General features: G+C 48.4%; 1 protein-coding gene across 1 annotated transcript; it reads right to left on the bottom strand.

The window, feature by feature from the left end:
* Positions 1–1,013: 1,013 nt before the first annotated feature.
* Positions 1,014–27,971, bottom strand: map4k2 (mitogen-activated protein kinase kinase kinase kinase 2). The gene is made up of 32 exons (XM_064325707.1): positions 27,554–27,971; positions 21,582–21,639; positions 21,214–21,304; positions 19,237–19,301; positions 18,403–18,458; positions 18,197–18,244; positions 17,727–17,769; positions 16,000–16,072; positions 14,631–14,762; positions 14,340–14,402; positions 13,325–13,406; positions 12,930–13,040; positions 12,399–12,477; positions 10,490–10,548; positions 9,877–9,920; positions 9,530–9,568; positions 8,709–8,742; positions 7,756–7,963; positions 7,116–7,279; positions 6,418–6,459; positions 5,858–5,942; positions 5,279–5,358; positions 4,990–5,050; positions 4,594–4,717; positions 4,273–4,334; positions 3,799–3,902; positions 3,220–3,406; positions 2,755–2,823; positions 2,569–2,655; positions 2,089–2,159; positions 1,586–1,641; positions 1,014–1,456 (listed from the first exon to the last, which is right to left on the bottom strand). The coding sequence occupies exons 1-32, from the start codon at positions 27,644–27,646 to the stop codon at positions 1,369–1,371; spliced, it is 2,658 nt and encodes an 885-aa protein (XP_064181777.1). The 5' UTR covers positions 27,647–27,971; the 3' UTR covers positions 1,014–1,368.
* Positions 27,972–27,992: the final 21 nt, after the last annotated feature.

Below are 27,992 nucleotides of genomic sequence, written 5' to 3' on the forward strand. Positions count from 1 at the left end.
CGCTACCCTGGAAGCCCACTTATTTTTTTATTTTTTTTTGTTAAGAGAACATTAACACTGAGGAAATCACTACCTCCACAGTCTGTTCACTGACCGGTAGAGAGAAGTCCGGTCAAAAAACAGTGGAAAAACCAGGCTGAGAGAGTAAATGTCCACCCCAGTATTTTTGTTCCGATCCACCTGGATTTGCTAATTAGCACAGTTCTTCAGCCAGGAGTGCAATCAGCTGGGCTGAGTTTATGGGTGGAAGGAACACACAGCAGGACGTTGTACTTTCTGACCCCCTGGACTTTCCACCTGAATGCACTCAACCTCAGTCCTGACCTTCGATCGATGGGACCCCACCCTGAGAGGCGGAAGAGGACTTGCGAGACCGAGCGAGAGATTAGCTGCAACAAGAACCAACATGCAGAGGGGGGGGCGAGCTCGAGAATCACTGCACTGCACCAAATCTATCAGCTGCCCCACGATTCGGCATAGCCCCTCTTGCAGAATTAAATTAGCTGATCCAACTTGTCCATTAACCAATCAATTATCTGATCGATATCACCTGATGAAGTCCTGCGCCCCCATTGGCTGCTGTCCAGGCTGGGGGCGCTGTAGTGCAGAGGGACCGAGCGGCCAGCCGTGTCACAGCGCAGCCTCAGAGCAGGACACGCCTGTGGAGCGCTGCCCCAGAGTCACACTGAGCCCAGCCTGCTCGCTGTTCACAAAGCAGCAGTCATACAGTGGTCTTGTGTGTGAGAGAGAGAGTGTGGGTGTGTGTGTGTGTGTGTGCATGTGTGTGTGAGAGTGAGAGAGAGTGTCGTCGTGGTTGTGTGCTTGTGTGTCGTGTGTGCGTGTTTGTGTGTTTTGAGAGTAGTGTGGTGTGTGTGTGGTGTGTGTGTATGAATGTGTGCATGAGATATAGTGTGTTTTTGTATGGTGTGTGTGTGCGTGTAATGCATATGTGGGGTATTTTGTGGTGATGTGTGTGTGTGCAAATATTTGTATGGGTGTGTGTATGTGTGTATGTAAGGGTGTATGTGTATGTATGTACGAGCGCATGTGGAATGAATGATTCATCTTCCACATGGTCCAGTGTGTCACACAAGATTCCTGTTCCCCTCTCCAGGTTTTCCAGGTAAATCCAGGTCTTGAGTCTGTCTGTTCCCAGGATGAGCTCATTCTCCCAAACAGAGGGGGGAGGGGGGGGGTCCTCTAGTCTGGCCCCAGGCAGTGTGTGTGGGCCCCTCGGTCCCCGTGTCTGACATCCAGCACTATTCATCTCACACTCTCTCTCTCTCTATCCCCTTTATTGTGTCTATTTCCCTTTTACCTCTCTCTCTAGTATGACCTCTGACCTCTGCAACCCTCTTTCTTCCTCTTTCAATAGCTGTTCTCGTGGCCTGTCAGGATGTAGAGGTTACTCGTGGCAGAGGGGGTCATTGTAGGGGTACTCTGAAGGACGATGTCCCTGAAAGACAGACATGGTCAAACGGGATTGGATTCGGGATTTTCTTAAAATGTCTTATAAGAAATGGATAAGATCTCGACAGGTTTGTTGGTTTGTCTCTAGCGAGAGACGATGAGATCAGAAGCCTACCTGTTCGTCCCCAGCACCCGGAACATGCGGCTTTCATCAACTACCTCCTGTGTGATCTGTGGGAAGCACCATAGAGTTCACTGCTCAAATGTGAAATGCAGCCACAAAACATTAAAATACTGAATCAATACTTTGCAGTAAATTGGACTGTAGGCATTTGCAAATGCACATGTGGTTTGACTACCAGGAAACTAATTTGTGGTGGAACAGACACGGAGTCCCTTGTGTTTATAACCTTATTCAATAAACACTCTGCCATTATTGAAGCTGGTTTGTTCTGAACCTTCATGACGGGGTAAACTCATATGCAGAAAAGTTGTAGTGAGCTCCAAAATGGAAAACTACTGGATTTACCCCCGAAACTTTCTAGACAAAATTGTGTGGAGGAAAGAAATCCCGTGTGGCTGAACAGCTCTTCAGCAAACAGAACATCCAGACGGAATGAGAATCCAATCCAGCCCCACAGACTCCACCCCCTCACCAATCATGGCGGGGTGCACTACCTCATTATTATGCAGACTCCGCCCCCGAAGGCCATGTTTCCAGAAGGCCAGCACACTGTCCTGCAGGCAGACTGAACACAGGCAATGATGTCACTCTCAATCCTAACACAAAGCTACAGTCAGCTCCCAGTACCCAGTATAGACCAAACCCATCTGTGAAAACTGCCCCCCCCCCACTACACACTCAGTATAGACCTATGCACTATATGTATAAACAGGGCTGTGAATCCAAAATGGATCACAAGAGATTCGGATGTAAATACACTCAGATTAAAGCTGACAGTCGCCACTCTAACCTCGTGTTCACCGTTTCATTTCAAAGCCCATGTGCTGGAGCACAAAGTGAAAAAATCAAAACTGTGTCCCCCTGCCCCAGTACGTTTGCATTTAACTATATAGCAATGAATGAGAGAGAGGGCAATGGTCACGGTCATATTTATGCCAACTTGAGTGCTTGTGCAGTAGTCAAATTGTTCTCACCAAGTGTCTCGATGGTAAAGTCAAAGGTCAGCTCAGAGGCCAAATCTTTGCTAGGGAAACCCTGCATGTTCACAATCTTCACCGTCTCTGGGGAGGAGAAGAAGAAAAGAACGAGGGATGACGTCAGCACGCCTGTCCTACATTAACCCTTTAAGGTGCAAGATCAGTGCCACAGTGCATACTCACTTTCTAATGCAATGAGCACGGTGTCTCTGTCCAGCTGTGTCACCTGTACAGCCTTCAGAGGCACACTGTCTGTAACAAACACAGGAGCAGTGCATCTTATTTAGAGCAGTCACACACACAACCACCACACTCAACACACACACACACATCACCCCACACGCACATATCACACCGACACTCACACTCACACACTCACACAACTCACACACACGCCACCTCCACCCCAATATACAACACATCACCACCACATCACCCCACCACTCACACACCTCACACCACACACTCACACTACACTCACTCACACACTCACTCAATACACACCACACACCACACACACACACTCCCACACACCTCACACATCATCACAGCACATATACACATACACACACGCACACACTCATGAACACATACAGGAGATATTTATCTCAATTACAGCATCTACGCACAAGATGCAAATAACAGTACCTGAATGAGAGAAACTGGTCGCGTTGCTCAGGTGTATGATGTCAAACTTGACCTGCTGATTGGTCGATGGGATGTGGCTGTCCGTGACACACCCCCTCACCCCTACACACACCTGGGGTAGCTCATCGGACTCCACGACCAGCAGCTCAAAGATGGAGAGGGGCTCAGGCAAGCACACAGCTATGTGCTGCGGGGAATTCAATGAGAGAATAGAGCTCCTTCAGTTCACTCCTAAGACTAACACAGCACCCAAAAAATTCACAAGACAATGTACTGATACATTGTGTGTCCATAGCCAAAATGCTCAGATAAAATTCCCGCAGTGTGTGAATGCTTAATAGTTGAGTGGAAACAATACAACAGGAACCAAACCAAACTGGATGATCACATTACAGCAATTAAGTTATACAGGCAGCAGGGGGCAGCGTGGGAAGATTACTGACTTACATAATGTGTAAATCGCATCACGGTGTAAATATTGAGAGTGTTTCATTGAAAACAGGAGCAGCAGAGGCTGCAGGGAAATGTAGTTTTTAGCAGAACCCAAGGGGTATGTGTGAGACAGGAGCAGGAGCAAACCTTGAGCTGCATGAACTTCTGCAGGGGCTCGTACCACAGCAGCAGCACCAGCCCGGACGGGACCGCCCCACAGAGGAACGTGCTGTCAGTGTAGGGGTTCCGTACTGTGAGAGAGGGGGAGAGGGAGGGAGGGAGAGGGAAGGAGGGAGGGAGAGAGAGGGAGAAGGATAAAGGGAGAGAAAGAGGGAGAGGGAGAAGGGAGAGAGAGAGAGAGAGAAAAAGAGGGAGAGGGATAAAGGGAGAGGGAAGGATGGAGGGAGGGAGACAGGGATGGAGAGAGGAAGAGAGGGAGAGAGAGGGGACAGGGAGGGAGAGAGAAAAGGACAGAGGGCGAGAAAGTTATAGAGAGGGAGGGAAGGAAAGAAAGAGTGCCTTAAAAAAAAGGTCATGACCCAGTTCCCTAACCACCATGGTTCACTGCTTCCCCATTAGCTACAGTGATTTAGCCTCTGAGGTGAAGCACACGCCGCTTACCCACGCTGCACCTTCGACAGCCTTTGGTGTCCGGTATCTTCACGGAGACCGCAAACTTCCTGCTGACAGAGGAAGCACAGAACCTTCAGATCATTTCTGAACTCTGCAGGGATTAGGTCCAAGTCCCAAAAATGTTTTTTTTTTTGCTTTTTCTTTACTTTAATGCTTGATTCATTCAGTTCACCACCTGATCCTCAACTTCCGAACGAATGATAAGATCGGTGGCACACGCTGAACAGTCAGGCTGAAGCTAACACGGTTCTCCTGTGGGCCTCCTCGAACCCGGGGCCGGGAGGCCAGTGGGCGGAGCGGCAGCCTTACCTGGGGTTGATCCTGTCAGTGAGCCGGTTGGTGCCGAGCGACAGGTGGCCCTGCCTCTTCTGCAGGTGTCTCCGCTGGTCGAACAGCAAGGCCAGGCTGTGAGAGAACAACTGGGAGGATTTACCTGGGGAGAGAGAGCAGGAACAGAGCTGTCACACACACACACACACACACACACACACACACACACACACACACACACACACACTCTCACACACACACACACACAGACATACACATACACACACACACAAGTATACAAGTATAGACATACACATACACACACACACTATAGCACACACACACATACACATACAGACCTAAACATACACGCACACTCTTGCACACACACACACACACACACATGCTTGTGTTTGTGTGCAGGAAAAGCCTTACCTGAGACAGACATTAAAACATTATTCATGACATATAGCCAGGTGCATCTCTGTGGGAGCAACTATGAGAGAAAGATGAAGAGACAGACCTTACAAACAGTCCAAACAGTAACCCAATATACTAATAGCAACACAATCAACGATGGAATCTTAAAGAGAAAACCCCTCTGACATTACATTACAATATTTATATATGTAATAATACGCAATTAAATATAAGTTTAAATGTTTTCATATATGTGTTAGAATGAGAGAAAAGGGTGTGCAGAATCTCTCTCTCTAATCTGTACCTTCTCCATGGTGTCCTCGTGGAGTTCGTTCAGGTTAAGGGTGTAGATGCCCTCCTCCGCCCCCAGGATCAGGTACTGATCTGAGAACATGATGGGGTGAGAGCACAGGGGTCTGACAACATTGTGTTGGCCACTGTGACTCCTCTAGCTTTCTGTGGGACACTGTGACTCCTCTAGCTTTCTGTGGGACACTGTGACTCCTCTAGCTTTCTGTGGGACACTGTGACTCCTCAAGCTTTCTGTTCGCATGTGATCCTCTAGCTTTCTGTGGGACACTGTAGAGCTCCTCCTAGTCTTTCTGTGGGGACACTGGGCTCTAAGCTTTGTTGGGACACTGTGACTCCTCTAGCTTTCTGTGGGACACTGTGACTCCTCTAGCTTTCTGTGGGACACTGTGACTCCTCAAGCTTTCTGTGGGACACTGTGACTCCTCAAGCTTTCTGTGGGACACTGTGACTCCTCAAGCTTTCTGTGGGACACTGTGACCTCTCTAGCTTTTTGAGGGACATTCTGACCTCTCCAGCTTTTTGTGGGACACCTCTAGCTTTCAGCGGGACACTGTGGCTTAAATATCCTTACCCCTGGTTTTGGGGAGGACCCAGGTGACAGCGCAGTGCAATTTGAGGGGACAGCCGTTGAACACTTTCGAGAAGCAGGCCCCCATCTGCAAAAAACACAGCAACGGCCCCTCAGAATGCCATCCCACCGCAAGCATCCACTGACACCGTTTAACAAATGCAAGGTAATGAGGGAGGGGAACCGACTGACACCACGAACGCCCCGTGAGCCGACTTCCTGTCAGACCCGACTTCCTGTCAGAATGACAAGGGGAGTTAAAGAACATGATGAATATGAATGTGATGAAACCAGGACCAGGCTGTCCAGAGAGGCAGTGTTTGACCATCCCCTGCATTTCAGCACTCTCGGTGCATGATGCAGAGGACGGAACTAATAAAGCGAATGTGTGCAAAAAAAAACTAGCACACAACAGAGAAAAATAAATACATGACCGCACACCCAGATCTGCCCTCTCATCGTCTGCACCTAGTGTCTAACCCGGGATCGGTCGCTGCGTCAGGGTTCGGGTGGGGGGTTGGGGGGGGGGGGGAGGGGTGGCAGGCAAGGGGTGCTATACTCACATGGACTTGGGGTGTGGGGGGCAGCCCATGACAACCTGCTCTCTAAATTAGAAATGAAAAGATGGAAAAGCAACACAACAAAAGGCATAACTGAGCTTTAAATTCTGATCTTTACCATTTCCTGTTCTTATTTTCATTTTTTCATTTCATTTTTTTTATTTTTATGTTTTTGGCTCTCCTAATCATAAAAAAAATAAGAAGCAACAAAAAAATTAAGCGATTCAGGAAGTGAATTAACGTATAAAATAGTGACGTTGTGTTATTGCATTTTTGCCTTTGCGTTAATACACATATTATTACACATGTTACTCGTGTGTTATTTTGTGCTTTATTGAATTTGCCACAGCTTGGCCTACCTTAGTGCCTTCGTTAGTGTGTGAGGAGGTGACATTCAAGGTCAGGCAAAGGTCACACGGTGGACAGAAATATGCAGCTAACAGAAAGTACTTATTTTATAATAATGCGGCTCTTTTTCATGTGTTGCAAAAAAAAAAAAGCCAAATGGACTCATTATTACAAAATAAGCACTCTGGAATTCGCGCAGAAATGCGTAGCCCACAGAAAGTGCTTATTTTATAATAATGTGGCCATTTTGGTTCTGTTGCTAAAGGATAACAGTGACTTTCGCTTCTCCCTGCGCTGGGCCGTGTAACGGACAGACGGACAGACGGACGGACGAACGGACTGGGGCAACTCACGGACTCCTCGTTATTCCGTCTGAGCGTGCTCCACTCCGGCGACAGCGGGGGGACGCGGGGAGCGGAGGGGACCCCCGCGGCTTTCCGTGCCTCCACAGCGCCCCCTGCAGGAGCGTCGCTGCACCACAGCCTGATGTCCTGGCTGGCGGAGCACCTGGACAGCGCTGGAGGCGGAACGGAGGAAGGGGGGGAAGATGAGAGCCCGTGAGTGAGTTATGAGCCAGGTCCCACAAGGTTCTACAGCAGCCTTACTGCTGAGCGTGTGCGGTACCTGCCTGGGCTGCCTTGCAGCTGAGCGTGTGCGGTACCTGCGTGGGCTGCCTTGCAGCTGAGCGTGTGCAGTACCTGCGCGGGCTGCCTTGCAGCTGAGCGTGTGCAGTACCTGCGCGGGCTGCCTTGCAGCTGAGCGTGTGCGGTACCTGCGTGGGCTGCCTTGCAGCTGAGCGTGTGCAGTACCAGCGGACGGGCTGACCGCACCGGCGTGTGCCGGCCTGCGTGGCTCACTTGCAGCTGAGCGGTGGCGGACCGCGGGGACCTGCTGCAGCTGAGCTGTGCAGCCTGCGCGGGCTGCCTGCAGCCAGCGTGCGTCCTGCGTGGGCGCCTGCAGCCGAGCGGTGAGTACCTGCGGGGTGCCTGCAGCTAGCTGTGCGGTGCCTGCGTGAGTGTGCTATAGGCAGAGTAGAGTTGTTCTGCAGGGTGGCACTGGGCCGGAGGGTCAGGTCCTTGTCCTCCAGGGCGGGGCACAGAGAGGTGAAGCAGGGCAGGGAGGACGTGTTGGTCACCAGAGGGGCGCCCAGCAAACCACACCTCTTCGTCACTCCTCCTCTACCTCCCTCCTCCCCAGAAGCCTGCAGCAGAACAGGAACAGCACAGCCCATGGAACGCAGCTAAATATGCAGTGTTAGATTAACTCTTACAGTGTGCATATGGTCCCTATTGCACTCACATAAACTCTGTTAGAGCTGAATTAACACTAGAGATTCTGCCGTGAATAACTGCTTACAGCACAGCCTGGGGCGACATAGCTCAGAAGGTAAGACCAATTGTCTGGCAGTCGGAGGGTTGCCGGTTCAAACCCCGCCCTGGGAATGTCGAAGTGTCCTTGAGCAAGACACCTAACCCCTAACCCCTAACCTCTAACTGCTCTGGCGAATGAGAGGCATCAATTGTAAAGCGCTTTGGATAAAAGCGCTTTATAAATGCAGTCCATTTACCATCCATTTACAGCCTGCTTATAACTGCTTATAGCACTGCTAACACATAGAGGCATGCACTGAAGTGTGAAATTAGGCGCTAATGCACAATGCAGCTTATTTCATGTCTGATAAGTATGATTAGTGGTACATGCACACCTAAATCGTCTCTGTTTATTTTTAGAGGTCTAGTGACTATCCAGCCATGAAGATTACAGCAAGCTTTGGGTTTATATTCTTCACGGAAAGAGTATAAAATATACTACGCTAATGATGCAGATTGTGATCATAAAAAAAGCTCTACTAGCATTTTCATGCACTTTAAATGTGTGTGTTGGGAAGGCTGAATAATGCATAAGGAGGACAGTCTGGAGTTCTCAGAACTGTAATACCATCTCACCTCACCAGAGGGAGCCCTCTTTATTGTTAAGCTTCTGCAACAGAGAGAGGAAGAGAATGAAACAGGTGAAATACATTTTGCAAAAAGATTGTTTGTTACACAGCAAACAATTACATGTTTTCTCATCCCAGCAGACACAAAACATTCTCACAAAGTTACTGCCATAGTGGCAATGGTCGTGGCCTTCCAGTAACACTGAGAGAACATTTCGTGTTACGGGGGAAATATGAGAAATGTCATCACACCATAGTTTCTGAGAAAGAGGAAAGGCATCGCTTTACACTGAGAGAACAGAGCAGGAACGTAATTACATTTTCACTGTCATGTACAGGCCGTGTGTTCCCATGTGCAGCACAGTGAAACACACAATTACACCTTTCCAGTGAAAGGAAACTTTGGGCATCTGGTTTAGAGGCAGTGATGAGGGCTGGGGTGAGGTGTTGGGCTACTAAGACAACTTGCAGGAAAGTAAATCTCATGGCACATGCAGGCAAGAGGATGACACAAGAGTATTATTCTCCACTTTACAGAAAGTTGGTCCAGTGACCAGCAGGGTATGCAATTACCACCCACCAGCAGCCAAATGCTGGAAAATGTTGATTGTGGCTGGTAAGACCTTCTACTCTGACAGCCACTTTGGCAGGTAACCAACCGGGTTCGTGTCAAATCGTAAAAGGCAACGTGGGCTGGCAAAACGTTGAAAATGGGAGGTGATTTTTAGAATCCATAAGCCCCTCTGGGCCAGGTGTTGAAAGGGTTAATTCGATGGCCCTGGAGAGCAGCAGCAAACTCGGGTCCGAGAGGCCGAGGACGTGGCTCACCTCTGCAACAACGCCGCCTCCACACATTCCAGCAGGCTCCTGCAAAGAGAGACCTCAGATCTGAGCCAAAATGGACGCTGAGGGGCACGGTTTGCCAAATGCATCCATTTGCCATTTATACATTCTCCTAACAAGAATCTCTGATAAAATAACACACAAGGTAGGTTTGTACTGAAAAAGAAAAATGATATGCGACACTTCCGTTATAGGCCTACGTATATGAATATCCTAGGGCCCCAAAAAATGGACCCTAGAGGGTTAAAACAGGAAGGAGTCCTATAAGTGACTCCTTCCTGCTTTAACCCTTTTCGGGTATAGTTAACTTAATCTTAAGTGCTTCGGCTTACGGTGACTCTTCCTCATCCCCTGAGACACTCCAGTCATCGTAGTCCTGGGGAGTCAAAGGGTAAAAAAACAGTTAGGGACACTGTTGCCATAATTTTATAAGCCTATCCAATGGGGCTGCTATTGAATTCCCATAATCCTTGGCTTGATGAATATCCTGGACTGTAGTTCCACTGACCTCTTGGGAGGTGGGGACCAAAGTCCAAACTTGCGTTTATTACCGTATTCAATGACAAATAATAGTTATAAGCGACTAGGTATGTCTCCATATTTATTATTAAGGAAAAAAAGATCAGAAAACAACACAAAAACAAGACAGCGTAGCTGAGATGAAGCTGAGAAACTGTACTGAAAGGGCACTGGGCCAAGATTCAAACCCACAGTACTCAGATTCAGAGTTCAGAGCTCTGGGCCTTAGACGTCTGCTTCCAACTGTGAATTCCTACAGCTTCTACTGGGATAACTTCACGAACAGGATATCCTGTCCCGGAGTCGCACCATAGATACCTCTTCCTCTTTCTAAACCCCCCCAGTTGCTGTCACGAACACAAACGTCCGTGGTGTTTGGAGACGGAGGGAAGTGGGCGGGGGCGGGGGGGGGAGGGGGGTTCTCACCAGATCGGGGTACGGTTCCATCTCTTTTCGCAAGGGCCGCCCGAACTTCACGTGGTCGACTGCGGGGGGGGGGAGAGAACAGCGAGAGTGAATCCGCACAGCGCATTCGCCCACCGCGACACTCCGTTCCACTCTGCACTCTTTCAAAAAATTGGAATCTTTCATAGGAATATTTGTCATAATCGTTGGAGTGTTTGTCACATTCACTGGAATGTCTGGCACATTCATGGAATGTTTGGCACATTAATTGGAATGTTTGGAACATTAATCGGAATGTTTGTCACATTACTGGCTTTATTTCTATGGTGGCACAATGAGGGAAATGGTTCTGGGTGGCAGATACTTTCCACACCCTTCGCTAGTGATAACACCAAAGATGGGCGTAGCTACAATTAGCTGTCAATTGATTTGTTCAAATCAGTGAGTCACTGGTAGCATAGGGTAACTCCCTCCATTTTTAGTGTGACAGTTGCTCATTTTTCCATCACTATCACTGGCTCTACCCAACCGGCAGCCACACCTCCTGCACTATGCACACTGAGAGGTCACACCACACTCATCAAATGGACACAGAAACAGACCCAGGAAAGGTGAATGTATGTGTGTGTACGTACATACATACATACATCCACATACATGTCCCAGTGAAGGTGAAAGTATGTGTGTGTACATACATACATGTCCCAGTGAAAGTGAAAGTATGTGTGTGTACATACATAAAACATGCATGTTTGTGTGCGTTTCTGACACTGCTCTCCTTTCTCTTCCACAGACTGGACGCATTGTCTGCTCTAGTGTGCTGTAATCGCACCGATGTGACTCCAAACAAAAGCTCCACTGTAATTACTGTATTGTGTCCCCCCCCCCCCCCCGTCCCGTCCCGATACCACGCTGCGATGCCCTGTAGCGAGGCCTTGCCCATGCGTGTGGGTGGACAGGCTCGTGAGGGGACGGCCGCGGAGAACGCGGCATCTCCGCGCCACGCCACAGTGCCACCTCTGTGCGCCCGGGCGAGTGATGTCATCGCCCGGCACTGAGGGGCCTCTTGTTGGAGGCTGAGCTCCGGCCTTCCTCCTCCTCCTCCTCCTCCTCCTCGCCCACAGCCAGGAACCTTCCGTCCCTCCGTCTCTCGCAGACCCTTCCAGGCCTAAACTAATCTTTACTAAAGCAGCGCCGAGCGCTGGCCCACGAACTGGACTCCCCCCCTCTATACCCCCCTATACCCCCATACCCCCCACCTCATTTCAGGGACTGGCTGTCACTTGGAGTTCACTCATAAACAATTTAGAAGTGCTCATTAAGAGCATTTAAAAAGTCAGAGTCAGATCCAGGAACTGTGGAATTCTGGGTAAAACAGGGGGCCTACAGTACGGTATCCCCTGTGACATCACGCAGGCCGCGGAAGCCAGTGACGGAACCTTCAGCTCATTGTTGGCGACATTAACCCTTTGAGGTGCACGAGCAGTGTTGAGTTATGAGTTCAGAATATTGACTTGAAGATTTGAAAAAAAACCTTCCAAAAAAAAAAAACCCTACTCTTCAAAGGGTTACTGATGGGAGAGCGAGGTTCCACAAACCCCATTTTGAGCAGAGGTACAATGAGCCGTCAGGCACTGGACTTGCCTGAACCAATCAAATGTCGGTGATGGTCTTCCGCTCCCCCCGCAGCAAAACACAATGATCACGTCAAATCGCAGAGCCGCCTCTTTCAATAATCGCAGCTAGTGCCGTTTTATTATCAGGTTCGCGTCGCTAGGCGACATGCCGCCCAGCGCTGGAGCGTGCTCTCGTGCGAGCGCGCTGGACGGAGCTCAAAGTTCGGCAGGGGCTGAAACTGAGCCGTGGGGGCGACGGGACGGCAGGACGCCGTGTGGAGAGGAAACGGGGGGGGGAGGAGTAGTCCACTCACACTGCTCCTCCGACAGAGTCCTCTCCACAGCCAGGTGCTTCCCCTCGGCCTGGATCTTATCAGGGAAGGCGTCGCTCGACTGGGAAGCACAAACACAGAGAGGGAGATAGAGAGGGAGGGACAGAGAGAGAGAGAGAGAGAGAGAGAGAGAGCACATGCAGGTAGAGAGAGATGTAACCACTCACTGCTCACATGCCAGTGTGTGTGTGTGTGCGGGTGCATGCATGTGTGCGTGCGTACGTGCGTGTCTGCATGCTGGAGAAGGAACTCACGTCTGGGTTGTTCTCTAGAAGGGCTAGTGTGAAGTGTGTGTGTGTGTGTGTGTGTGTGTATGTGAAGAGTGTGTGCGAAGAGAGTGCGTGTGAAGTGGGTGTGTGAAGAGTGTGAAGTGTGTATGTGTGCGTGTGTGTGAAGAGTGTGTGTGAAGTGTGTGTGTGTGAAGAGTGTGAAGTGTGTATGTGTGCGTGTGTGTGTGAAGACTGCGTGTGAAGTGTGTGTGTGTGTGTGTGTGTGTGAAGAGTGTGAACTCACGTCCGGGTCGTTCTCCAGAAGCGTGTGTGTGAAGTGGAGGTCCGGGTTGTTTGCCGTGTCCAGCAGCTCGATGACCAGCGTTCGCGTCAGCAGCTGAGTCATGAACGGATGCTAAAGAGAGAGAGAGAGAGAGAGAGAGAGAGAGAGAGAGAGAGAGAGAGACAGAGCAGGTGGATCTCTAACGCCCCAGTCCAGACAGCAAATTCACAGCCAAACACCCCCCCCCCCACCGCCCCCCACCCCCTGATTTTACGGCCAATTGAGCAGCCGCCTGCCTCTCGGCCACAGGGAGGAATCACAGCTCTACGCACGACTGGCTTCTCTGGCTGTGACCTCCGGGGGGCGCTATTCAGAAACATCGTCTGAAGCTCCTCTCTGGGGAAAGGGAACTCTACCTCCAAGAGCCTTTCTGCCGACGGCCTCTTGCGGGGATTTTTGGTCAGAGACATCTTTACAAAGCTCTGAAACCCAGCAGACCTAGAGGGGGGAAAGAAAAACAGACCACCAATGAACAATTACACGTTTCCCATACAAGCGTCAACACTAACACATAGCAACCTGACAAGGTACATGCTATGCTATATTAGCTGACATTCTATAAAGTCTACAGTCGATCTTAACGCTCAACACGTAGGTCAAAGCAGTTAATTTGAGATAAGAGAAAATCTGAATATTTGCGCAGCAAACATTGTGCATTGTGTTAAATAACGGAGACCAGAAGGGGAGTGAGCAACCGATCATCTGATAAGGGAGATGAGGTCATCCGCATAGACTCAAAATAGGATCGAATAATAATAAGCATTATTCAGTCATTATTCAGTCCTATCGCTGGGGACAGTGCCATTTAGCACAATGAGGTGCCAGCGTCTCTTACTGAATGATCAGGCCATGGTCCAAACAATGTAACTCATAGCTGGCCTGCTCTGATATGTACACAGGGTGCATGCGCTGAATTCTTTCTACTGTTCCATGCTGTGTTCCGTCATATTGCCTTCTTTTTTCTCCCATTTTCTCCCCAATTTGGTCGTTATACTAATTCCCTGTGTGAATCACGGTCCTGGTCGATGCACTATCCTCTGTTTGGTCTGGGGAGGGTGTAGACTACCACATGCCTCCTCCGATACATGTGGAGTCGCCAGCCACTTCTTTTCACCTGACAGCGAGGAGTTTCACTGGGAGAGCGTAATGCGTGCGGAGGTTCACTCTATCTCCCCCAGATCCCCTCCCTGCTGGACAGGTGCACCGACCAACCAGTAGAAGTCACTAATGCAACGATCAGGACTCATACTCATATTGCCTCCTTGAAACACAAGTTTTTGACAAGTAATTTCTGTCTCTCCCATTACATTAAATAAAGCCTTTTGCACTTTATAACTTTGCACACATCTATAAAAACTGACAGTATCTTACCACTTGGTCTTGTCCTTGAGTTTGGGAGGTTGAAAGTTGCTTTTTGACATCAGCATCAGGGCCCTGAAACAAATAGATTTTTATGAGCCCATTCAGTTTGGATTGTGTCAGCAAGAGCCTCTCATTGTTTTGCCTGATCTTCAGCATGACTGGACTTTACAGTTCTAAATCTATAGTTTCAGTCTAGTAGGAAATCTGCAGCCTGGCTTCCCCCTTCACATGCAAAGGGTATGTATGCATGTGTGTGTGTGTGTTATTCTAAGTCCCGCCCCTTCCTGTCCAGGTCCTTACCTCATTGGGTGAAGGTCAAACATGGGCGGCTGCAGTTCGGCCAGCTCAATGGCAGTGATGCCCACCGCCCAGATGTCACACAGGTGGTTGTACCCGCCCTTTTTCTCCACCGCTGCCACCTCTGGTGCCATCCTGACCGACAGAATGAACAATAACTACTCTTACATCGTACCGTCGCCCATTTGAAAACACATGCATTTACATTTATGCGTGTGTGTACGTGTGCGTATATGTATGTGTGCACATGTGTGTGTATTCTTGCATGTATGTGTGCGCGTGTGTGTGCGCGCATGTGTGTGTGTGTGTGTGTGTGTTTGTGCGCATTTGTGTGTTTGTGCGTGTGTGTGCGTATGTGTGCGCGTGTGTGTGTGCGCGCGCATGTGTGTATGTTTGTGCGTGTGTGCGCGTTTGAGCACGAGTGTGTGCGTGTTTGCGTATAGCACTATCTCGTTTCCCCTGCTTTACCAGGACATGCCTCTACAAGGTGCCCCTCGCTTGTGTGCCCAAAAACAGTGTAATCAATCCCTAGCAGCACCCAGAAAGCCCTGTCACTGATATATTGCCTGATTCATACGAAACACAGCCTTAGTGCTGGAGAACAATGCTCTCCACACTGACTCCCCCTTCCTAAATCCCCCACTTCCTTCAACTGACTCACTCCCAACACAGCCACCACACTTCCCCTGACTTTGGCAGCTACTGAATCGAAGAGAAGCAGGCCGGTGCCCCCCACCCGTGTCGGAGGAGAACCCACAGACGTCTATGAGAATGGCTACAAATTGTTAATCGGATAGTCCAAATCACGGCTGGGGGCTAGGACAAGCTCAGGCCCACATTGAGTAGCAAAATTATTCTGAAAAAAAAATTATTGAAAAAAAAGTATATAAATGAATCAATAAGACATCTCCCACACCCATACAATGCCACATAGCCAGTATTCAAATGATTATACACAATGAAACGTGTGAGCCCTTCTGTGCACTGGGAAAAAAAAAACCCAAAAAATAAATCAGTCAAGCATTTTAGTCTTATATTTACACTTAAAAATCCTATTTCCGCTAAATTTGACAAACAGACTGTCAATGAGGTTAGACAGTTTGACTGATTTCAAGATGGAGGACGACAGCAGAAAGTAACTAAAAACAAGTCAGTACGTTTGACTTGACAGAAATAAAAGGAAATTTTAAATCTCATTACAAGACCAAAATGCTTGTTAAGACAGAATAATTGTTTTGCAGTGTGATCATTCCTCAGTAATGGGAACTGTATAAAATAGCTGAGCTGGCTGAGTGGAGAAGGCCCATCCCAGAGGAACCGCCTCGGCACAAGCAGTAGTGATGTCAGACGTGGGCGGGGCCAGTCCTCATACCAGTAGGGAGTCCCAATGAAGGACTTCCTCTTGGCCACAGAAGCGCTTATCTCAGCTGCCACACCGAAATCCGCTGGACAGAGAAAGACAAAGGGTGGGGGGGGGGGGGGGGCGCGAGGACGGGGGGGGGGGGGGGGGGCGGGTGTAGAAATGGGGTGAGAGAGAAAGGGAGCAAAAGAGAAAGAGAAAGAAAAAAAGAATGTTGCGTTATTATCAAGGCTTTATTTTGTCATTCCACAAACTCGTACACTGGACATTCAGCATTAACAAGCGTGTGCATCGCGTATTTAGAACCAAGCCACTTCCCTATAGGTGGCATGTGGCTTCCTGGGAGTATAGAGTTATACTCAGATGAGCTCTTTAGACTTCAGGAAGTGCGCTTAAGCTAGTAATAAAAACTTGCATACGCAGAGGTACTCCAAGAAATTTTGAGATGCCGTGTCTAGAGCAAGAACTTGCTTTCATTACATCACAGGCATTTAGTAGACGCTCTGACACTGAGTGACTTACACAGCTTCTGCATTTTCACAAGTTCACTTACAACTGGACATATGTGGTAGATCAAAAGAACTCGGGCCAACTGCCTTGCTCCAGGTTACAACAGCTACCTGGGAACTGAACCCATGTCAGCCTTACGAAGGGTTTGAGTAAAGTGTTGCAAAACAAAGTAATCAAAGCTTAAGCAGCTGAGCTTAAATTTAAAAGCTGTGTCGTGTACCTTTGTACCTTTATTTAGAAACATATGAGTCTGTCTACTGAAGGACACATCATGTTTCACCTGTGGAGACTTGCACTGGTGGGGGGGGCACCACAGTTGTGTTATTAATGAGCAAGGTTATTTTCCTTGCTGGACTGTCTCAATTGAAAAATGGAGGTGCACACGTTCTGCTGAACTGTGCTCTATTCAACGAAATAAAAAAACTGCCAGTTCTACAGACACTATCGTCCAAATTTATCACGCATATATAAACTTACGCTTTGATACACCGGAGTCGAGCGATGATCTAGGGTCAGCATTCCCTGGTTCATAGCTTAAGTTTACCCAATATGCACTCCATAATATAACTGATCCTAGATCAGCACTCACGCGCAAAGACGCCTGTTTGATAAGTACAGTCCTAAGGAAACAACTACTGCGCTACTCATTTCTGATGCAGATCTGACATTTTCGCGCCCTGCTCCTTTTCCTAATGCCGGTGCGCCGTCCTGCACAGAGCAGTGGGAATCCAGAGCTATTTTAACACCAGGCCTTTGAATCAAAGACTCTAACCCTCATCCTGCTTTTTGGAGCCATGCCAGCCAAGCCCGAGAGGGTTGCCAGATTCTAGGCCTACAGTAGAATGTGTGCTATTGGATAGCAGTATGCACCCTGACTGAAAAAACAGCAGAAAACTTGCTAGTTTTAGGAAAGACAAGAGAAAAACTTGCATGCACACACACTCACTCACTCACTCACTCACCCATTCATTCATTCATTCATTCATTCTGCATGTGCTGACAGATATTGTATAAACTATTAATAAGCAAAAGGCAAAATATCACCGTACAGTATATCAACAGGCTGGTGAAAAGCAAGACGGCATCATGTTTTTGACGACAAAATGACACACTGATCATAATCACTTCATAATTTCAAATATAATTTCTATGGGTGCGTGCATGCATGTGTGTGTGTGTGCGTGTGTGTGTCGGAGTGTGTCTAAGTGTGTGTGTGTGTCCTCACTGACCCAGTTTCACGTCTCCTCGTTCCGTCAGAAGGATGTTAGCCCCCTGTGAATACAATGAAGAGACAGGATGAGATAACCACTGATCCATCACACATTCATGCACAGACACACAAATGCACACACAAGCGGACACACACAACCACACCCACCGCATACACCCAAACAACTCAATTTCTACATGCGCAATAGGCACACTCCTTCCAATCACAAGCTACTCAGAAAACACCCATAGCACATTTACGTGTTTGTGTATGACAGCTAACACAGCTGCAGGCTGTTATGGGCAGCTGACCCCAAGTACAAACAACTGCAAGGTGGCGCAGTGAGCGTCAGCATCATCATTAGCGCAACAGGCTTTCGTTTGAGCTCAGCAAGGGGTCCTGGGGCGTCATGTGACCGGCCCGGCACGTTCCAGGCGTCACGTGACCTGCCCAGCGCGATGCGGGCAGCGCGAGCAGCTGTTCGGGTACCTTGATGTCCCTGTGCATCTTCCCAGTCTCATGCAAGTGGTGCAGACCCTGGTGGGGGGGGGGGCAAAGGGAGAGTCAGAGAGGTCAGCAGCGACCGTTGGAGCAGAACAGAGCCCAAAATCCACCCACCACCCCCTACCCTCACCCCCATGCCTGCCAACTCCCACCCCACGTCCCCGTCCCCCCCCCCAAACCCCTCCACTCACCTGAAGCGTCTCCCTGCTCACGTAGGCAATCTGCTTCTCCTTCAGGGGCCCCGTTACTGTGGCAACAAAGATACTGGAATTCAGTGTAATGGATACCAGACTTTGAACATCAGGTTAGCACAACCGGAGACTGGCTGCCGGCCACAGTCGGCATTGGCACGGTCCGGATTTCGATGCCCGACAGCGAGGCCCGTCCGTGCACTTTAACAGTGCCTTAAAAGGACGAGCCAACCAGCACCCACATGCTGGTACTTTAAAAACAGATGTTCAGAAAACTATTTTGATTCTGTATTTTAGCATATGTTACAAGGGATGGGTTTCAGGACACGTATTCACTCATTAAGTGGATTTTGGTCTTGGTAAATCTGGTTAAACCGTTTGCACGGTTTCAATAGTGACAGGAACTCCCCAGTCAGAACAGGAAGCAGCGCAGAGCCGGTACCTCTCATTAGACATAAAGAGTCTCGGGCGTAGCACCTCTTTCAAGTCGGGATCATTTGTGTTGCTGAAGGCCAAGTTCTCGCTAAATTCCAGAAAGTGGGAGAAACGGGCAAGTCCATGCGGAACGAGCACCATTAAACAGGCATGTTTTTTAAACGTTCCACAGCCGCAGGCGAGATCACGGTTCCTTTTGGCCGGGCTGCCACGTGTACCCGTGGAAATATAAAAAATAAAATTTAAAAAAAAAACCTTGTATGCGTCACAACGCATTAAATCCACACGGCTCAATCATTATCATTAAGGGGTGAGCAACTGCGTGAAAAAGATGGCACAAGCCACGCGCGCAGGGACTGGAGGAGGAGGCGCGCGAGACGGACGGCAGGCCGGACCCACCGTGGTAGATGTCCTGCAGCGAGCCGCCTCCGCAGTACTCCATGCAGATCCACAGCTTGGTGTTCCTGAGGAGAAGCAGCAGCGAGCGCCTGCGTCATGTTCCCGCTCACTTGGAACCTCTTCACTGCGGGTTTTTTTCTAGGGTGGGGGGGGGGGGGGAGTTCAGGCTCCTGGAGATCTTTCAGTCCCCACGTGGTTTTTTTATTTAATCTGCAGAGAGCTTTTTTTAAACAGGGACGCCGCAGATGCTTCAGCATGGACATGGGAAAGCAGATAAAACTGGAATGAATGCCCAGCTAATGCCCTACAGAGGAGAGGAGATCAGATATGTGGACGAGTACGATAACTCTCTCTCTCTCTCTCTCTCTCTCTCTCTCTCCCGCTCACACTCTCTCCTCTCCCTCTGTCTTTCTCTCCCTCCCTTGCTCTCTTTCTCTCACTCTCTCCCTCCCTCTCTAACGCGTTCTCTCTCCCTTCCTCAGTTTCTCTCTCCCTTCCTTGCTCTCTGTTTTACCCTCTCTGTTTTTCTCTCCCTCTCCTTCTCCTCCGCCACGCTCTCTCTCTCTCACTTTTCCGATCATAAATCTCTCTGAATTGAGTTGGCTGTAGGGTACAGACAGAAAAGGACCCTGTTATCGATCAGAAGCCACAGAACTGAAGCAGAAGCACAGGATTCAAACCAGACGGGTTTATGCAATAAAAGCCTTTGAGTTGAGCCTGGGCATAAACACCACAGCAGTGGAATTACACCTCAGTCTTACACCGAAATGTCACAACAGCAGCAGCAATCATCAGACATGACTCAACAAACATGGAACAAAAACAGCTCCAAAGAGCTCACAGAAAATCATCGCTGTATCCACCACAATCTAGACTCCTGCAGTTTTCACAGAAAATTGTTTGACCAAATAGTAAATTGTCAGTAACTTGTGCATTTTATATGTTAGAATGTTCAAATGGGGAAAAACAAAATATTTTTGGAAATCGTATCTCATATTTTGTAAGACTGGTATACATTTGTATTCAGTGGATGGGGTTAATGTAGTCCCTGTATAGGTAGAGTGGATGGACATAATGACCATGTATAGGTAGAGTGGATGGGGTTAATGTAGGCCCTGTACAGGTAGAGGGGATGGGGTTAATGTTCCTGTACAGGTAGAGTGGATGGGGTTAATGTCCCTGTACAGGTAGGGTGGATGGGGTTAATGTAGTCCCTGTATAGGTAGAGTGGATGGGGTTAATGTAGTCCCTGTATAGGTAGAGTGGATGGGGTTAATGTTCCTGTACAGGTAGAGTGGATGGGGTTAATGTAGTCCCTGTATAGGTAGAGTGGATGGGGTTAATGTTCCTGTACAGGTAGAGTGGATGGGGTTAATGTAGTCCCTGTATAGGTAGAGTGGATGGGGTTAATGTAGTCCCTGTATAGGTAGAGTGGATGGGGTTAATGTCCCTGTACAGGTAGAGTGGATGGGGTTGATGTTGTCCTTGTACAGGTAGAGTGGATGGGGTTGATGTTGTCCCTGTATAGGTAGAGCGGATGGGGTTAACGTTGTCCACTTAACTATTAATATTTAATTTCTGATATATCTAATTCCAGAAAGCAACTGTGCATTTCCTTCTTTGACTGACAGTTTGTGCAGTTAGTACTATCAGCTGATGCAAGTGTGTGTCCTCCTAGTAGTCTGAATGTTATTAATATGAATATTAATGTCAGCATGCTTAATTTATCATGCACTGGTCAGACTACATTTGAAAAACAAAATACAGACAGAAGACAGGGAAAAGTAAAAGCCAATGGAAATGAGATGGGATAAGTTGCCTGGGAAACCAAGCGGATTAACAAAGGGAAATCTGTATGAATTGCTCATGGGGTGTCTCATTTGCCTGATATTTTAAATAAAAACCAGCTACGCTACATTTGTTCATGTGAAGCAATTTTGCCATGCAAAAGCAGGGGCCCCGCCCGCGGATTGGCACCTGTGGTAGCTACCGAAGTACGCCACAATGTTCTTGTGCTTGCACTCCTTCATCATGGTGATTTCCTGCTGGATGGAAGTTATGTCATCGCCTAACAGGAAGTGGAGAGAAACCAATAACTTTCTGAGGCTGATTTCAGGATTTTCCTGTTATGCTATATTTTATCATTTCAAAACTTTTTTACCTGAACATGTTTTGTTTTTAAACATTTTGTTGACAACTATATAACTTGTTTTGTCATTTTTGTTATAATTGTCACTTCTTGGCCGAAAACGTTGTCATGAAAGGTGCTCTATGAATAAAGCTCATATTATTCATATTAACCACCAAACAGAGTAAGCAGGATCTAATTCACCGAATTTGCCTACCTGGATCCAGCTTTACAATCTTAATGGCCGCCATCTCTGACGTCTTGATGTTGCGAGCCTGAGAGAAAATGACAAAAACGCACAACACAGACGGAAAAGTGCACGTTAACAAGCGCGAATCCGCAATAGCTGCGACCGCACATGCGCATGCACCCATGTGCGCATGCACCCACGCACACACCCTCACACAAACACGTGACCTCTTCTTTGGCTCATGACCAAACCTTCCACAAAATCTTGTGCAAATCTGTGAATCCATTCGGGAGTTATGCGCCTTTTTTGTGATAGGCCACGCCCATCGCCATGCCCCCTTCTTGGTCAATCGGCCTTGAAAGTTACTCAGCTCGAGCTTCGGTCATGACCAATGTCCATGCCTAATTTCAGCCTCCTGGGGCAAAAACTGTGGCCGCTACAGGGTGGGACACTTTTTTGTGGACCAACCGACCACCCAACCGACCGACCGACCGACCGACAGACAGAGCTACAGAGCTGCGGTCGCAGCTAAAAACCAACCGTTCCCCACAGAAAATAAAGCATTAATCCTCCTCCTCCTCTGGAATGGTAAGACAGTCACCACAGCACGGCCATTGAAGCACCATACCAAGCCATCCGAGAGATACAGGAACTGACATCACGGCTTGCGTGTGCAGGGTGAGATTAGCTTCGCCTTGTGGTGTCTGCTGCGCCGTCAGAACAAGGTCACTGGAGGAGGAGGTTAACATGTGGCGCCATAGCTGAGCACAAATCCGGAAAGATGTTCATCAGGTGGTCACATCAAAGGTCACTTCAGTATTCAAATATTCCAAACGTTCCGCAATCGTGACAATCAAAATGTTCGTCTATTTATGTTTTCTATTGGCCATTGCCATACAATGAGTATTTCAGCTGTTTCATGAAAGAGATTTTAATTCGCAAAGAGAGGTCAAAGGATAAAATAAAACAGCATTATAGGCTTACATTAGGTATGACTGAAATCCATATAAATGTGTGTAAACCCTCCTAGCTGTCACTATGCAGTTGAATTATTAGTATAAATAAACGTTGCTAATTTGCCGCATTGTCTCTAAGCACGTGTGTGTAAGAGGGATGCTACGAACTGTGGAAAGACACTGAATTTAATGCAGTGATTCCAGAAAACCTCAAGGACAGGCCTATAACTGGGACACAGGAATCAATACGTTGACTCAAATGGGCTAAAAGAAAAAAGGCATTCAATTTGTGTTCTCGCTCTCTTCGGTTTAATTGAATTCTTACAATGGTTAATATCATTATCAATGTCCTTTGCTTATGTCACGGTTGGTCATTTCCTTAGCCTGACTGTGGTCTGCATTTCCCTCCTGATGTGACTCGATACAGAGAAGTCACAGTCCGGGTCACAGTTCACATGCTCAGGGTCTGACCACTGACTGTGGTTCTCTGGGATCACTTGCTTCCTTCGTTTTTTTTTGCATATAGTATCTGTGAACCGGTCAAGTCCGTAGTAAAAAAAACAAAAAACAAAAAAATGCCAGTGGTGAGAGAACATTTCCATGCTACTGTTGCTACAAAAACCAAAAAGGTCACCTCCACAATACCTTCTCCGGTCACCATGGTCATGACAGAAGCGACCAATAGCGGGTCACGTTTTCAGATGCATAAACGACCCCCACGAGCTTGACCGGGCCTCACTTCCTGTTTTTTTTCCTGTTACAGCGCAGGAACTCCTGTGACTAGAGTGACAGTAACGTCTCTAAAAAGCCGGGAAGTTTCGACCGCCTGAAATAACTATTGTTATGACTTTGGGACAATCAGCTGGGCAGGAAACTTAACAGGACTTCCTCTTTCACCGGAACACCAAAGACCTCTCAAATCTAGCCTCGGGGAAGATTCTATATCGGCAAAAGACATACACTATATGACCAATCAGTGCCAGTGACCTCACTAATGCTCTTCTGGCCTAATGGAAGCAAATCCCTGCAGCAATGCCCCAACATCTAGTACACAGCCTTCCCTGAAGAGTGGAGGTTGTTATGGCAGCAACGGGTGGAACCAACTCCATATTAACAGCAGATCATTTTGAATGAGATGTTGGGTGTCAGGTGTTCACATACTTTTGGCCATGTAGTGTAGCAGCGTACTCCAGGATGACCTTGTAAAGTACTAAGAAAAGATCACCAGCCATTATTGCTGCCTTTTTAAATAATTAATTTTTTTTTTTTTAAAGCTTTACCTTTCGTCTACTCGTAAAAAATAAATCAAGGTTACGCCACATGCTAGCTTGCAATTGTTTATTATGCACTTGTTACTTATTGTGTTATTCTGTGCCACCAGATTTGAAGCTTCCCTTTATCACAAAGAAATAACAAAGTTATGTGTTACAGACTGTGGTGTAGCCCACAGGGCAGAAGGCTATGAGAGAGAGCTGGTGTGACAGTTGGAAGTGGAATGGCCCAGACGTGTATTTTAGGGCAGTTCTGCTTAGTCTGTCTCTCAGCTGGGCTGACTCTGGATGTCTCAAGCCTGCCGATCACAGCCGGACCAGCCCTTCCTACCTTCACCTCTTCTCTCCTTTTCCCCCCCTTCCAAATGAATCATCATCATCTCGGGTCTGGCACAGGCCGCAGCGCAGCTCGCTCTCTCTGCAAACCACTCTCCTCGTACGAACCAAACAGGGGAGAGGCGAGGGCGAGCGAAGGTCCTGGCGGAGCGGAGACAAGCTGAAACAAGCACATAACTCTACATAATTCCGCAGACACGTCCCAGTACGGACTGAAATCGCTGCCTCTGCGCAGGCTTATATGAGCTGCGCAGCGATCTCCCTCCGCATGGCAAGCAGGCAAGCAGGCAGGCAGCAGCCGCAGCCGACAGACAGCCGTCGGCCCACAGGGCTGAAGCCAGTGCGAGCGTTTTGGGAACAGGTGTGCGCAGAAAACGCTTGCACTGGGGGGGGGGGGGGGGAACCGACCATACTAAACCCACACCCGTGAGGACACCTCCCGCTTTTACATTACAGCGCCAATGCCAACTGCAACCAAGTTTCCACGCTCACGGAAGAAGTGCATTACATTACCTTACACGTATTGTATGTACGCATGAGACCAGGGCTGTGAAAGAGCAGAGGTTTGCCATCTCCGTGGAAACGCCCCGGCCCGGAGGAGGCGGGAGCCTGCGCTGGGCGTGCGGCCCGTAACCACGCCCCCCCCCCCCCCCCCTGACCCCCCCACCGCTGACCCATGGTCCACTGCCGCTACGCGAGCGCGCGGGGACGAAGAGCGCAGTGGGAGGTCACAATGGCCCATTGTCCCGCCGCAGACACTTCCCCCATTCACGGCGAGGAGGGCCCGATGGGGAACGGCACGTCACCCGGCCTATATTTAAAGGGGGGGGGGGGGGGGTGACTCGGTCTGGAGCGGGTAAGGCTGGCACGCTCGGGCACATCGGGGGCACGTTTTCGCCGCTTCGGTGCCAGGGAAGCGATCGCGCGGGCCGGGGCAGAGGGGAGGGGGGCACTCACGCGCTCTCATCCTCGCCGTACGTCACAGGATGTGAGCCAGCGCTGTTTCGGGGCGTGTACACAGGATACTGCGGCCGACGGGCTGCGTCTGCACACCAAAACAAGTGGGGGGGGGGGGGGGAGCGGGGAAGGGGGGGAGAGGATGGTGGTGCGGGGGCGGGCTAGGACCCGGACCTCTGATTCTATGTGATTCAGCCCTGCTCAGGATTTGGGATTTGGGCTCAGTGCTAGCGCAGAGGAAGGGGAGGTCAATGCGGGGCCAAGCTTCAGCTGATTGCGAAGCGTACACATAAGGACAGATCGTGCGCCGTCCGATGCTGCCGTTCACGTAGCACATGCTGTCCGTGCCTGCAAGCAGTGCGCAGAAACAAGGGAACACTGGAACGCACACGCAATGCTAGGAGCTACGACGGATCGCCATCGTGTCACAATATTGCCCATAAATGATGGAAACGTAAGAATTCATTAATGCAAGCAGTATACAGGCAGAAACTAGTATAAAAAAAAATTTAAATAAAAAAAAAAAGCTTTCCCTTGGAAACCCTTTGATAAGCCACTGAAAAAAAAAAAGTTGGAAAACCAAAAACTGCCTAAATGATGCTGTACTGAAGGGCACTTTTGCAGCAGTGTTTCATCAAGGATTTGAACCTGCAATCCCACAGGTCTTAATCACAGCACTCCACGGACTACTAGAGGCTCCTACAAGAACACAACTAAGGCATCCCAGAGATTTAGAACAAAAACCAAACAAAGCAATGGCCGGAAATCATATTTGCGGCCAGACAGCCAGGACCCTTAAGAAAAGGGTCTTGCGTCAGAACTAAATATCCAACTTACTGACCCAACCGTGTCCAAGGATTTTCAAATCATTTTGAGCAGCCGCCCACACAAGAATTTGGATCGATGTGTTTAGACAGTCTATTGGTTTCTTGTTTCCTGAACACTGTCACAAAAACAATCTTATTTTGTGGGGGGGGGGGGGGGTTCATGTGCTTATTTGCTGCTTAGACTTCAAGGCAAATATCTGATATATGGTGGATATGTGGGGGGGAAAAGAGTCAGACTCAGGTCACTTTGTTTAAATAAAAAGCCTTAAAAGTGTGAGCAACAAAAAGGGCTGGATGGCAGTGGCAGACTGGTGTGTGCGTGTGTGAGAGAGAGAGCGAGAGCGAGAGCGACAGTGAGAGCGAGAGACCCACACACCTTGGGGAAATTTAATTTAATAGATCTGGCCTGATGGATTTCAGCCCTGATTGCATCGACGTGCAACGTAAACGACGTAACCCGGTGAGCAATCTAGACGTCTGAGAGAGATGGAAGTCAAGGTTGAGAGACGTTTTGACGGGTTACGGACTAGGATAACCGAAATACAGCTCAGGTCTTTAACTGGATATAGTCTGGCTACGTCCTAGTCGGTTAGAAAACGTTTCAACCAAATGTATATCCTGGCTTTCACCAACTCTTTTTTTTTAACCGACATTTCCCTGCAAACGCGTTCACTGAGACAGAACTATACGACGCTCAGCTGAACTGTGGAGGCACAGTTCAAATTTCTCTCAGACCCACACACGCGCCACCTCGCACGCGGTCACATGCACACCCATACCACATCAAACAATCACATACACCTCATAGCCTCCGTCGTACGACAATTTCAAAACCAAAACCGCAGAGTGCGCACTAAAAAGCAAAACAAATCTCTTTAATGGAATGGTCCGCCACTTAAACTAACATTCATCGTTTTTATCGCACGATGAACAGTAGCACAAATTCTGTTCATTGACACCAAAACAATTTGAAGAGTATTGTTTTGTCTCCAGTTCTTTGCATTATACCACATTATTAGGCGAGACATTTCAGCCAACAATGAAGAATACATATAAATACATTATTTCACTCTGCATGAACTGCTAAGAATTTACTTACTAATTTACTGCTAAGAATTACTTGCTGTTATGAATGGCTATAACGCACTGGAACTTCAATAATACTGTCGAATCTAAAATACCAAACTGCTGTTTTATTAAATCTATAAATTTATACAGATTCAAATGACTGAGATTTTAATGTAGGGGTAATTTCAAGGTGACAATACACTGGGCAATCTCACCAAAACTCAACTACAAAGCGTTTTTTCAGGAAACAAACAAGATCCTTTCTCCAAGTTTCCGTATCGTTCACAAATCAATACGGCGAATCCGTCCGATGCCATCCGTACTCCTCAAGGTGAAAATGTCGATCTTAAATCATTGTTTTCCAACAATATTTCAACAATACGTTTCAGCTTTCTTCTAACGAATGACATTAGCTATATTAGTTTGTTAAAAAAAACAGTATCGGGTTTGATGAAACCGATAAAAACAACTATACATTCCTGTCACGCTCGCCGCAAGGTTCCTGTAGTAGGCTACAGTAGCAAATTTAACCGCGTGCCCAGCATTACCAGACGGGCGGACGGACTGCGGGGTTTTGCACTTACCTTAAAAACATCGCCGTAAGTACCACTCCCAACCCGGTGTATCAATTCATAATCATCCAGCGGGTCCAAGAACGAGACCCCAATAGTATCCATAACGGCTCCGAGTAGTCTCTCTCACGCGCCTACTCACTCATGGTATGACAGTTCTTCTCAGCCTCCGACGGACCGACCGACGTCGTCTTCCTTTCAGCGTTACTGCCTCTTTTCAAACAACCCGATTAGAAATATAGCAATTTCAACGAAGCAACCTTGTGACACGGTATTACAGTGCGGAGGAGCTGTCAGTGTTTCCCCCCTCTTCCTCCTCCGTCACTACGCAGTACAACACCTGGCAGTGTGCATTACAGGAGCAGTGAAACAGTGACCCTTCTCGTGCCAGATCTGCGAACAATACTAGAGCACCGAAATTCGCTCGCGTGGAGGCGCGCGCTCTGCAGCT

This window comes from Anguilla rostrata, chromosome 3 (assembly GCF_018555375.3).
Source record: "Anguilla rostrata isolate EN2019 chromosome 3, ASM1855537v3, whole genome shotgun sequence".
Classification (NCBI taxonomy): Eukaryota; Metazoa; Chordata; class Actinopteri; order Anguilliformes; family Anguillidae; genus Anguilla; species Anguilla rostrata.